This window comes from Cydia fagiglandana, chromosome 2, assembly GCF_963556715.1.
Source record: "Cydia fagiglandana chromosome 2, ilCydFagi1.1, whole genome shotgun sequence".
NCBI lineage: Eukaryota > Metazoa > Arthropoda > Insecta > Lepidoptera > Tortricidae > Cydia > Cydia fagiglandana.
In genome coordinates this window covers 16,216,708-16,230,399 of record NC_085933.1, presented here as the reverse complement: position 1 = coordinate 16,230,399, position 13,692 = coordinate 16,216,708, and the positions used below count along the sequence as shown (strand labels likewise).

Below are 13,692 nucleotides of genomic sequence, written 5' to 3'. Positions count from 1 at the left end.
AGAAAAAGGCGCACAATAGGGAATATTAGGCAAGGCTCTGCGTAGGTGGCACAACTAGTACATACAGTAAACAAACATCAATGACACATCATGCGTCACTACGTCAATCACATGACCTACCTACAGTGAAACACGACAATCGAAAGTTCGGTTTCTACCTCTCTATCACTTTTGCAAATTCGAGCGATAAAGAGGCATATAACTTAATTTCGATTTTCGCGTTTACCGGTAGGCCCTTGTTAACAAACCGCCTTGATGCATCAATGTCATATTTTATTTATTGTCTGTGAAAACTTGTCAAAAAACAGTTTATTAAGGCAGTATGTATGAGTTAGTCTATGAATTTACTAGAGTCGGTAGTGCTGCACTCTGGCGGCAGAACATTGCATTAATATCCCCTATTGGCTGTATGAGTCTACTTAAACCTTCTGTCAGATTTTCTTGATGAAACAAAACGCAGATACGCATACGCTCTGCGTAGTTAGTAAAAAAAAAAGAAATCAATATGGCGATATCTTGCTCGTTTTGTCTGCCAAAGGGAATTTAATAAAATATTTATTGCCTTAAGTAACAGTAAATGTATGGAATTCAGTACTTAATTGCTTCCGCGTTAGGAATTTTCGTGTCTCAGCCCAGAATCACAATACATTAAACCAAGTGACAACTACTACAGGTAAACAAAATGTGGAAGGGGTCATTGATCGAAGAATTTTTTAGGGCTCCATTGGATCGGCGGCGACGGCGACGTGGGAAGGCTCGTGAGTAATGTTTGTTGATCTATGTGGATGTTCGCAGGGATTAGCGATGTCATGGCGTGGACGAGACGACCGCAGTGACCGGAGCTCGCGGTGGGAGACTCAGGATCGGCCAGACCCGTGGGCGAAGCGTGGCCGTTCGCCCGTGTGGGACATGCGCCGCGATTCTCCTGATCGCTCGCGAGGGTCTCCTCGCCACCACCGCGACCGCTTTGATCGTTACGATCGCACCGGGGACCGTGACCGTGACCGGCGCGACCGCACCGACCGCGGTGATCGCGGCGACCGTAGCGAACGTTACGAGAGGGACGAGCGACGCGGGCGCTCGCGGGACCGTCACGAACGTGCGCGCTCCCGCTCGCGCTCTCGATCACGACGTCACTCGCCGCGCCGCCACGAGCGGGAACGCGACTGCGACATTCCAGCACCTCCTTCTCCGCCAAAGATCAGTGCACCTGAACCACCCACCTCACGATCGCGTAGCCGCTCCGCCAGCCGCGAACCCGACAGTGTCAGCTCTACGTATGATAACAAGGATGAGCAAGCCGTCAATGCCTCCCCGGGAGACTGGTTTTGTAAATGTGGCTCATACAATTTTAAAAGGCGCCAAATATGCTACAGACGTAACTGCAATGGAAAGCGATCAGAAGGGACAGTTTATGGGGCTGATGCTGAGAGGCATGGCTTGACAGAAGGCATGGGTATCACAAAAAGGCTTTTGTTTAGAAGATTAGATGCTTTAACAACTGAAGAAAAAATATTAGAGGCATTGAAAGAGAGATGCTCAAAGGCTATTTTAGATTCTATAGCAGGGATCACAATAGGGAGAGAAACTTTGACTGGAGCGTCAAAGTGCCTCGCATATATAAACTTTAATTCTATAGCAGATTCCACTGCTGCGCATTCTGAATTGATGACTCTTTCACCTCCACTTGAGATTGATAGCCGAGAAGTTTTGATATCATTTTACAATGAGCCCCAGAAGATTCCAAAACCTGCTCCAAATCCAGTTGACTATTCTAGTTATTATTCTCAGATGACCACATACAACAACAGTTCAGCTTTGTCTGAAGCAGACAGAGTTAATGCTGCGGCAGCAGTTGCCCAGTCAGCTATCACAGCAGCTCAGGCCCGGCAGCTCACGTGGACTCCATCGGTCCCTACATTTGTTACGTCAGCTGCACAAGCAGTAACCAATATCAAGGCTCCCACAGGTGATGGAACAACAGTGTATAATGCTCCTGATGTAAGGACATTCATGTATGATGAGACATCTGGGTACTACTATGATCCTTCTTCAGGTCTGTACTATGATGGAACCACACAGTACTTTTACAATAGCCAAATTAATCAATATATGTATTGGGATGCCACTAGTTCTACTTATATTGCTGCTACACAAGCCACACAAAATACTGATCAGCCTAAGCTGCCTAGTCCCCCAACAGTCACCACTGATAACACTATTACTAAAGAGCCGGAGGAGAAAAAGAAAAAAGATAAAGAGGACAAAGTTAAAGTTGCTAAAAAGATAGCCAAAGATATGGAAAGATGGGCTCGAACTTTGAATCAAAAGAAGGAAAATGCAAAGAGTAACTATGTTATGGATCAGCCTCAAGACACAGGGCCTAGCAAGGGCTCTGCAGACATTGGCTTTTCAGTGCTTGGAGCCGGGCCGTCATTAACACATGTGAGGGAAATATCCCCACCCCCAACTGTAGTCCCAGCTGCTCCTGATGAGTTTTTGATGAAGAGGGTAACAGAACCGGCGTTTGACAATGATGATGGCATTATTGACTGGACAAAATTAACATGCTTACTGTGTAAAAGAAAGTTCCCTTCTGCAGAGGTTCTTACAAAGCACAAGACTCTTTCAGACCTGCATAAGCAGAATCTTGCAGCACATAGGAAACAGTGTGATTCAGCACCACAGATGAATGGGTATAGAGACCGTGCAGCAGAGCGCCGAATGAAGTTCGGAGAGGATGAGACACCAGTCAGAAAGAGGTATGAGCCACCAGAGCCTATTCAGCCCCCCATACAGGCCGCTCCACCACCATCCGTTGTTGATACCATTGGAGGAAAAATGCTTCAGAAGATGGGTTGGTCAGCTGGACGAGGTTTGGGCAAAACTGAACAGGGGCGGATAGCTCCTATTGAGGCAGAGCAGAGGCCAAGCTTGGCAGGCCTTGGGCAGAAGAGAGGCATTTACACACCTACTCCCGGGGAGACATATCGCGACACGGTGAAAAAGCTTATGATTGCGCGGTACAAAGAAGTCGTCGGTCAAGAGGAGGGAAATTAGGTGGGTTATCTTTATTTATTTCTTACTACTAATAACTCTTTTACAGATTCAGGATTTGAGGTTAGTGCAATTATATTATTTTATACATTGACACCTCTTCTTTGAATATTAATAGGGGCAGCATCATGACCACAAAGATATACAACGTGCTCACGAGGAACCCTAAAGATATTAACGTTCAGTGTATTCCTGATCATAATTAAAGACTGAAATGTTGTAAAAAGTTTTCTGGAATTTAGTTAAAAAATGAAGACGAAAGTGGAGGACCTGCGCGAAATCGCCTTTTCATACAAACATAGTCCTCATTTTCCTCTTTGGATATTAACATTATTGAAAATATTTTGAGATTATTGTATATCAACCACAGCTATCGAATATTTAGTTAATATAAGAGTTAGGAGTATTTAATCATTTGTATGAAATCTGTTTTTCGCTCTTAATTTTTACCATAATCAAAAAGTCTAATAAAGTCAAACTTAGGGGCATATCTCTGGTTAATATACATTAATTGACTGATGTAATTTTTTTCCATAATGTCAATATCCAGAGAGGAAAATAGGGACTACGTTTGTATGGTGAAACGGCCGTCCTGTTTCCTCTTAATCACAATTAAAAACATATCAAAAGTGACAAAACCGCACTGCAAAAAACAGAACTGCAAAAACTAGACTACGTAACAATGGACTGGAATGGATTAAGTCATAGTTTTGCCTACATTTACTTTTTTTTTGGCAAAGTTGACCTAAACTCATGCAATTTGCAGCAAAATGCAGGAGAGCCGCGGAGTTATTTTAAACTCGGAAATGCGTGGCTAAAATCTTTCGGGTTCCTCGTGATCGTGAGCACTTTGTATTCATTCAAATATATTTTTTTGTCTTAAGTATAAAGTAGTTCGTAGCCATAGGAATTTTAAATTAGCAAATTGTTAAGCTTATTTTCTTAATCATATTCTTGTAGGGTAATGAAAATTCAATTTCTTTGAATGCAAATGTAATGAATTTAATTATTTAAAAAAATACAGTTTTTTTTATCTATACACGCGTTAAATCATTGTTTTGATCATAGTTTTGGTGGTTTAAGAATAATCTTTATATTTTGCGTTTATGTTTATATTGAAGGCTTTCTCTACACGAAGTGACTAAGCTAAGTAGTTAGGATTTTGCTAATTTAAAGCCCTTGTGACTATGCTACTACATTTGCACACAATGCTTAAAATACATTGTTACTTAACCGTTTTCCTACGAGTTGTTCCATTGACGATTTACCTTAGTTCAACTAACTGGCTCTGGTCGGCTAAGCGCGCTGCTACTACTACCTTTCCAACCTTGCGTCGAGTTCCTATTTATATTTTGGTGGTAGTAAAAATGATAAAGTAGTTGATTGAGGCGCGAACAGTTTTCTAGGTGCTATTTCTGTTTATCTTATTGACTATACATTTGGGTTTCATATTTCGGTACATACATGTCATATCATTGTTTTCTATATTAGTACTGTACTGTATATTAATTAAGTGGATACATTGACATTAAGTTTTTTTATAAGGAACGACGCAAAACTAATTCAGTTATTTAGACCTACCATAAACTGAGTCAGACATAAATTTATTTTTATAAAATTATAAAATGTTATGTTATGTTTATTAATTTGTATACTTTAAATACAATCAGAAAAGATGCCTTATTTCTCACAGGTACACAATATTTATTGAAGTTTATAATTAGCTTACCTAGTTGATGTATCCACTTAATCTTAGTTGGCCATATTTGGGGACAAATGAGTTTTTTCATAACACTTTATTTTACAGTGGTTATCACCTCCATTAATATAAATATTTACTTAATTCTCCCGTCATTGTCAACAAATATTCGAGTAACGTAAAATAATATCACAAAGAGCAAAACAGTTTTGACGAAGGCTGGGTAACTCTCATCTGTCAATGTTTTCATTTAGGCAACTAAAAAGTGGTTTATAATCAATATCATTAAAATATTTTTACCTATATGCAAAATTCGAAACAATTGGTTGTCTATTAATAAATTTTCTGGTACCAAATTTCATGAATTTCCGTTCACAAATGACACTTGGTAAAAAGGGATTTTGATTAGACTAATATTGGGCACTAAAGGGATTGTGTGACGATTTTTATTAACAGCTCTTGCAATATTAATTGTCTATGAAACCTGCCAAGACGGATTTCCAAATGGACGGACGGGTCGCGGTGTTGTTGATTGTTCTCTAATTGTGTGATTCTGATTTAAACGCTAGATGGCGAGCCGCCCCGTGTGCCGCGCCCGCGCACCGCGGTGAGTAAATTATATTTGCTTACTTGTCTAACGCATCTCTTTCCACAGGCTTGACAGCATATACTTCTTATGTCTTAGTTTGTTTAATAATCTATATATCTTGTTTTGACCCTAGAATGAAATGTTTATGTTATTAGGTTATTGGCATGGCATTGCATTGCCTTCTTCATTGCTGAAGAAATTCCAAAATTATGATTATTCGGAGTTGACTAAAACGTGACTATCAAGGCGTAGGTTAGGTAATATAGTAAGGTCTCTACGATCAAAATTAATGCATATATTGTTGGATTTTACAGAAAGGGTAACATTTATGGCACATAATGAATGGCTTGAGACACTAATTTCAGAATATCTAATATATAAACGTATTATAAACGTGATGCCATTTATAAGTTATTCAAGATAATCGGCTTTAAATTACAATCCAACACAGTAGTGATGTGATGAGTATATTGCGTCGACAAGGTATATAGATTATTTGAAGACACTGTTATTTCTGGGAGATTTGGGGTTCTATATAGTTTGTGGTTCTGTGATACAATCTGTGTTCTAGTATTTAAACTAGGTTCTAGCTTGAAAAAAGGTATTATAAGAATAGTCGGAGGACGAAGCGAGCAGCGACGGAGCATAGACTCTGGATAAACATTACTGTGATATAACTGTGATATTTAGTGGTGCAAAAAACGGTGCAAGTGTGAAGCCCTTTACTGACGACTTTGACCATTTACCTTACAGAACCGGCGCAGCGCCAGGACCCGCCAATCCTTGTTTAGAGCAGGTTTATTTATTTGTACAACGATGTACAAACGTGATTTAGCTCGGATACCGGGCTAGCGAGCTGCTGGCTTGTTTTGCAGTGGTATGGCATCAATAGATACGTCAGAGTACACACTGAACAACCCATGTAAACATACATTACAAACATATTTATTTGTGTTGTCAAATCTGTTGAATCCTTGATGCTATTCTTCTGCCTTCTGCAAAATATTTAAAGGATAACCTTCGCAAGCTGCATTATGCACATAATAATGACTAGAATTATACTTCATTCCAATTTAAGACTGCATCGACCGTCCAGTTGTGCCCTCAAAGGGGGAAATGTGTTTTCTTAAATATAAACCAATTCATTTATGTATAAATTAGTATATTATTATTGTTGTCCTACTGATTTCCCAACTCTTGGTCTTTGTTACATAGTATTATTTTGCTTATATTTTGCTTTATTAACTAAACGGTAAATGGTGGCCACGTTTTTCCTATATTTGATAAAGCAACAAATGAGCAAAACTATGTGACAAAGACCTAAAGTTGGGGAATCAGTAGGACAACAATATACTGAATTATACATAAATAAATTTGGTTTATTAGAAAACAATGTTCCCCAATAAGGGCGCCACTGGACGGTTGATACAGTTTAATTATTAATTGATGTATTTTTACTCGTGGAATAGTAAATTTAAATATACGTTCGAAAAACATAAAACATATAACTCTTCTTCGGCAGTTAAGTATTAACTAGCGAAGGTTATCTTTCCCCTTGTTTAAGTGGGATGTAGAGATATAACTTCCAAATTTAATTAATGAACTATTTTTCAAGCGTTTTATTATCATTATAATGTTTAAGTTGTGTTATGTAAACGAAAATGTCAGTGAATCTTTTGTATATGTTTCTCGAAGACGTGTGTAGGTACTAGTGCAGATTAATTACTTGTTAATTACGACGGTTTTGTTAATTAATATACCTCAATTTTAAACAGTTTAGTAATAGCAATATATTTTTAATATTTGACCTTAATACTCAGAAAATTAGATGTCAATATTAACACGAAAACATATTTTAATTAAAATATATGAAGCACTTAAGACCTACTAACACTGTTTAATAATTAATTATATATGTACCTACGTAATACGTATAGTTTGTAAAACTGTTATTTCATAGGCACCTTTTTATGGGATTCACCATTGAAATTTTAATGTTGTTAAATTTAATTAACTTGTACATTTGCCAGACTTACCTACCATTAATAAAACAGGAATGCTCACCTAGTTTTAGCGTAATTATTATTCTTTATCTTGCATTGTATTGTTAGTTGTTCACGTCTTTAGATTACCAAATAAAATGATTGTTATGAATATAGGTGACGTTATCTATGAAAAGGGACCTTATTGTCGATGGCGCTTACGCCATTATTAACGATGCTCCGGTATAGATACAATGCCGCGCGATGCTTTGCGGCTTAAGCGCCATCGAGAATAAGGTCCCTTTTCATAGATAATGCACCAGAATCAAACAGGTTACTGACAAATGAACTATTTACCTAATGTACTTTAACTCCATAGTTCTGTTATACATCTTAATTTGACTATTTAACGCTACTCTGGTTCAGTTTATTATAAAAACAAGATTTTGATTATGTTTTACGTAATAGTTCTGTATTAATATTCGTAAATCATTTGCTTCTATTGTTGTTTTAAAAGTGGCGCTAGCATCATCGGCTTGCCTTATGCGCTCCAAGCGGATTGTTCTTGTACTAAATGAACTGCAAATTTAAATCTTAGCCGTCAGGCTTCTAACGCTCCGTAGATAGATTAAAATAGACCATGTACAAATATAAATTATACAAAATTTGGTTACAAAATTGTTTTATTTATTTACGGGGTGAGGGAAGAAAGGTCCGAGTTCTCTTAGCGCGGTAAGGCATTTACGCGAAAAGAGACTGAAAGTGTAAGAAAAAAAAAACCGAGTCTGACGTTGTTTAAAAACGTTTCGTTTTATTTTACATGGAATTACAGTGAAATAATTAACTTTAATTTAATGGGTCTTACCTCGCGGTAATGTCGTGCGGTGCAATAAAGATTTCTTTATGCAATACAAGGGCCTATATTTACACATTGATTAGTGCTTAATGTTCTAAATAAATTAAAAAAAAAAATAGGCCAAAGATAAGCGACAGTTGATGTAGTCATCATCTACGGCAGCGGTCGGCAACCTTTTAGCAGCCAAGGGCCAAATAGTAGTTACCGAAGTTGACGCGGGCCGCACTTTGTTAATATTTATGACTTTATCAGACATTGTCGTTTGTCAATATTACGTACAAAATAGCCAGGGAGGCTCGCGGACCGCAAGTGCGAGCTTCGCGGGCCGCTTGTTGCCGACCGCTGATCTACGGTATATGTGTCGCTTAACTTCAAACTCAGATAAATCCATTCGACCCTATTATTAATAATAAAATAATAAATATCTACTCTATTACCTTTTATTAATACCAAAATCGCATAGTCTGACAGATGGATTTACCCGAGTTTGAAGTTAAGCGACTCATATGTAAGTACTTTTTAAATTTATGTGAATACTGGACATAATAGGATTTATAGGATATGAGATATGAGGAACGCAACAAGCGATAATTTATTAATTATAATGACGTGCAAAGTTTTCCCCGGAGCTTTGGTAATGAAATTAGGCTTCCGCTCGAAAGAGTCGAAAGTACTTTCCATAAAATGATTAGCTTCCCCTGTACGTGGAATAACCATAGGGACTGAGCAGCAGTGGGATGTGGTAATGTTCGTTTTCTTTCACTTCGAAGACAATCTGAAAAATGGTATAGGTACTTAGTTTAGTCAAATTAACAAAAAAATTGAAAATCCTCTTTAGACGGATCAAGAACTTGCATGCAATATTTGATACATTGCTAACTACATACAGAGCACCTGTACCTGCATTTAATTACCTACATTAAATTCGGTCGATCGACCAACCAAATACTGCAATTTAACGAAAATTGCATGCAAGTTCTTGATCAGTATAGGTAGGGGCCTAACCCAAGAGGGGATTTTAGTTACTCGAACGTGTCAGGTTATGATATCAAAGAGAATAGATACATTAGATAGTATCGAGGATTATTCTCATATAAGTAGTAAATTTTGTAGTCAGTAAATTTACTGCCATCTATCGACAGAGAATTAAAACTAAAATTGAAATGTTAAAAATATTATTTCTTTCTAAAGTAAGCCCCACTTTAGAGTAGTTGTTATAGGCCAAGCAATAAGAAGTTATAGAGGGAAAAACTAGGAACAGAATTTTTGAGTCCGTAACTTTGTTTGGACTAGTTAGGAGGTGAACATATCAAAAGTCCCCGGCCGTAGCCCCGGTGCTGGGGGGTAGAGGGGGGAAAGAAGGTCGAATTTTTTGGTTTTTCATTGATATCTTGGAAACTTTGCGTCTTAACGACATGACTATTAAGACAAACCGAAAGCTGATAAAATTTGTTACAAGTTTTATTCAGTCAAGTTTTTCGATATCTTGAATAGTTTTTGAGATATCCGCTCTTGAAAGTTTATTTAGGGCTTTCAATTTTATCTTGATATCTACGTTAGTGAAGCTGCTAGGCCGAGTCTGGTATCATTTTCGTATAAATCGGGGGTGCTGAATTCATTTTTGGTATCACATTGACACCATTCCTAAGAAAAAACATATAAACTTTAAACAAATACCTTTTTTTTTAATTTCCTCTTCACGCTTAAACTGCTCAACCGATTTAATTGAAATTTGGTATACAGATATTTCAAGTCCCAAGACAGGACATAAGATACTTTTTATCTCAATAATCACCCTTTAAAGTTGTGAAATGGAGTATGGGGGGAATTCAACTTCGTCGACGAAACTGAATTCCTGAGGTTAATACTGCTTAAGGTAAGGTTTGAAGTCATGTTTGGTATCATTTTCATCTAAATCACAGATGTATACCATCCTAAATTTCATCTAAACCGGTTCAGCGGTTATTGATTCCCCATACAAACTTCCACCCCACATTTCACACCCTCAAAAGATGCTTTTGGTTATAAAAACTATCTTATGTCCAGTGCCGAGACTGAAACTATTTCTATACCAAATTTCGACGAAATTGGTTCAGCGGTTTAAGCGTGAAGAGGGATTTAAAAATATATATTTTTTTTAATTTTGGTTTTACTTCGAAATAGTGTCAATGTGATACCATAAATGAATTCAGCACCCCCGATTTACACGAAAATGATACCAAACATGGCCTAACAGCTTCACTGATGTAGATATCAAGATAAAACTAAAATCCCTAAATAAACTTTCAAGAGCGGGTATCTCAAAAACTATTCAAGATATCGAAATACTTGACTGGATAAAACTTGTAACTAATTTTATCAGCTTTCGGTTTGTCTTAGTAGTCATGTCGCTAAGACGCAGTTTCCAAGATATCAAAGAAAAACCAAAAAATTCGACCTTCTTTCCCCCTCTACCCCCCAGCACCGGCTACAGCCGGGGACTTTTGATATGTTCACCTCCTAACTAGTCCAAACAAAGTTACGGAGTCAAAAATTGTGTTCCTCGCATTTCCCTCTACAACGTTTTTTGAGCATTCATTTCCTGACCTATTAGTGCTGAATTTACTGTAGAAATCGTTCCCTCGATATCGATGTATAACTTTTTTAATAGATGGCGCTCTCCCATCACCCACTCAATCCACAGAAAAGGTAAGCGCAGTTTCAGTTACATAAGATCCCTAGTTTGTCTAGTAGGATACAGGTAGCGCTGATGTAAATGTTACTACTCACTATGATTGTTTACATGTTTAGAGCCAGTCCATGAAAGTCTGTAGCGGATTTGATAGCCGACGCACGACGCAGTGCACGTGTTATTTTAAACGTCAAACTTCTATGAAATTATGACGTATAAATGACACATCAAATCCGCTGCAGACTATTCTTGGTCCGTAGAGTCGGACCAAGAAAAGTCTCTTTATTGTAAAGATGTTTAGAACATATTAATAAAGTTCTAACCTATTTGTATACTGAGTGGTTAATTGTATCAGTACATACCTCTACATACGGATAAAGCGTTTCTTTCTCGTTCCTCGTGTAATAATCTCCCACGTTGAATTTCAATTTGTAAGTTCCTGCACTCATGGAGTCCTTGGTGAAGGGAAACTGGATCCTTCCATCGCCTGTTGTCACGGTGTTGTGCCACGATACCCACGTATCTCCCTTTTGCTTGAATAACTCTGTGAAGAGTTGCACCGCTGGTCTTCCTGTGGACGTATCGAGAACGTGCGACGACAGAACAGGGCGCGACATAGCTGTGTGCTTTCGAGGAAGGTTAGAATAATAATGGAATGTGCCGAGATGCGCGCACGGGTTCAAACCGCTGACACCCGCTCTGGTTTTAAGATAATATTATCATTATGTGGGATGCAGATAATAGACTTTGTGTGATAATTTAATTTTAGTTTTGATTCTTTGGATACTTAATTAATAACAATAAGTGAAGACTGCAGTACTTATGAGTAATACTAATTAGTCTAATGCAAAGTAAAATGCTTAACGATCTGCAATACACATGCCTCAAGGCATATTTTAATGAGGTCATTTGGAAATCATTACTTAAATTACGAATAGGCATCTAGGCATATTAATTATTGTCTGTGCGGAAAGAGAAGAGTCGTGGAATGTATGGGGCCCAATACATTCTACGACTCTTCTCTTTCCGCACAGACTTTCTTGATAACAGAGAACAAACATTACCATAAAAACTCAATGTTGTTATTAAAGTATTCCTACCTATATGGCAGGCGCTTAATTATATTGTGCTATCCCGCTCGGAACAGTGACATTGACCACAAGCTTCATGGGCGAGACTGGCGAGACAGCAATATAAATATTTATACAAAATGCAGGCGGGTCAATGTACGGAATTCTTCGTGCTAAGCGTTCTTTAACAACATGCTACTCCAAAAGCAAAATATTTTTCTTTATTATATTATATAAACATGTATGATTAGGGTAGGGGCGTAGGGGAGTAGGTGCCTGATTTATTTTTTGTCTGGCAGTTAAAATTAAGAAACATTGACCACTGGACAGTTTTATTTTAAAACAATTAAACTTTAGGCTTGATAAGCCTCTTAGGTTTTTCCGTGTCCTAATACGGAAATTATAGTCTTGTGGACTGTTGTAAATTATGTTATTAATGTAAATTATCTTATATGATATATTTTCTTAATATTCTTGAATTCTTTTCGCACTGTTCTTGATGTAAACATTGGGATGAAGTACGCCAGTCCTGTGCTTATAGACTGTGTTCTCTGTGTCTGAACCGGTCTTCACCAGCTTGCCTCTGAGCTGGTCTGATTCTTGACTAAAATTAATCTTGGGATCCCCGTGCTTGGTGTAATCTATCTGCCACTTTAGTATGTTATTTGGCTTTTTATAGTTGAAATGGTCGTATTTTTTTACATCCAGTTTAAGTAATTCTTCGGAATTTGGCATCTTTTCCCGAGATTTGTCGATTTCATTTATCTCGTTTCTATCCTTATATTTAATTTTGTGTGGAAAGTACTTCTTAATGGCCTTATGGCTGGGAAAAACGCCCTTTCGTGGCGTTCCCTTGGCGTTTTTCGACCATGCGGTTTTGGGTGAGTCAATACGCTGCTCGTTGTTATCAGTGAAGTAGCCCGTGTTTTCCACTGCCAGATACTGGGATAGTTCATCGCTGTTAACAACTGGGAATTCAGTCTGTTCTTCGGTCGTTGTGGTTACATTTTGAAGGTTTCGCTGCTTTTCATTCAGCAGTCTTATGGTTTTCTGCACCAAATTTCTGAGCGCGTCGTCTTTCGTGATGAGTTCGCATGGGATGGTGGGGAAGTTCTTGCAAAGCACGTTCCGCATTATATCGACTGTATGCTTCTTCGGGGTGTGAAAATCCGATACCATCTTTGTCATAAGCGCGTTGTTTCTTATCATCATTCCACAGTTGCATGGGATGGATAGGCAAACAAGGAAAAATAGTTTGGACAAACTTTGCTTCATTATTATGATAGGCTATGACAACGTTTGATTACATTAACACGTGTATTATATTCTCATATAGTACTTAACAAGATGAACACTTTGTCAATGTATTTCATTTATTAATTAGGACCACACATGTAGGTATTTTTCTGTTCGCTTGTAAGTATACGTCTACTAGGACCCGGGTGTAGTGAATAGTCCCGAATGGTTTTTATAATATCGACGACTTAATTAATATTTTCACTCACTGCATGTGTTAGAAAGTGTTGGGTGGCCTAATAGCTAACAACATGGTAACGCTTACTTGTGATTACCGGTAAACCGTTTTGCCTCAACGTGCGGTAGGTAGGTACTTACATTTTTAGATTCACATTGCACATACACAGAATACAATAAACGAATACAGTACGTTGACTAATGAAAGCCGAATGTAAAACTGCGATTGGTTAATAGGGTATTTTCCTACTAGTCAAAACAGTTACTTTTTTAGAACTGTCAAAACGATTTGCTA

General features: G+C 37.9%; 2 protein-coding genes across 3 annotated transcripts; one reads left to right on the top strand and one right to left on the bottom strand.

Annotated features, from left to right (window-relative positions):
• The first annotated feature begins 511 nt into the window (after positions 1–511).
• LOC134676971 (RNA-binding protein 5-like) lies at positions 512–7,719 on the top strand. 2 transcript variants are annotated; one of them, XM_063535356.1, is made up of 3 exons: positions 512–673; positions 796–3,060; positions 5,326–7,719. In XM_063535356.1, exon 2 carries the CDS (start codon positions 805–807, stop codon positions 3,058–3,060), a length of 2,256 nt encoding a protein of 751 aa, XP_063391426.1. In that variant the 5' UTR covers positions 512–673; positions 796–804; the 3' UTR covers positions 5,326–7,719. The 2 variants fall into 2 exon arrangements, with proteins under 2 accessions (XP_063391426.1, XP_063391421.1); XM_063535351.1 differs by having other exon boundaries at positions 512–3,060; positions 5,326–5,363; positions 6,099–7,719.
• Positions 7,720–7,841: 122 nt separating this feature from the next.
• On the bottom strand, positions 7,842–13,229 carry LOC134672854 (uncharacterized). The gene is made up of 3 exons (XM_063530807.1): positions 12,407–13,229; positions 11,217–11,551; positions 7,842–8,958 (listed from the first exon to the last, which is right to left on the bottom strand). Exons 1-3 carry the CDS (start codon positions 13,197–13,199, stop codon positions 8,872–8,874), a joined length of 1,215 nt encoding a protein of 404 aa, XP_063386877.1. The 5' UTR covers positions 13,200–13,229; the 3' UTR covers positions 7,842–8,871.
• Between the last annotated feature and the right edge of the window lie 463 nt (positions 13,230–13,692).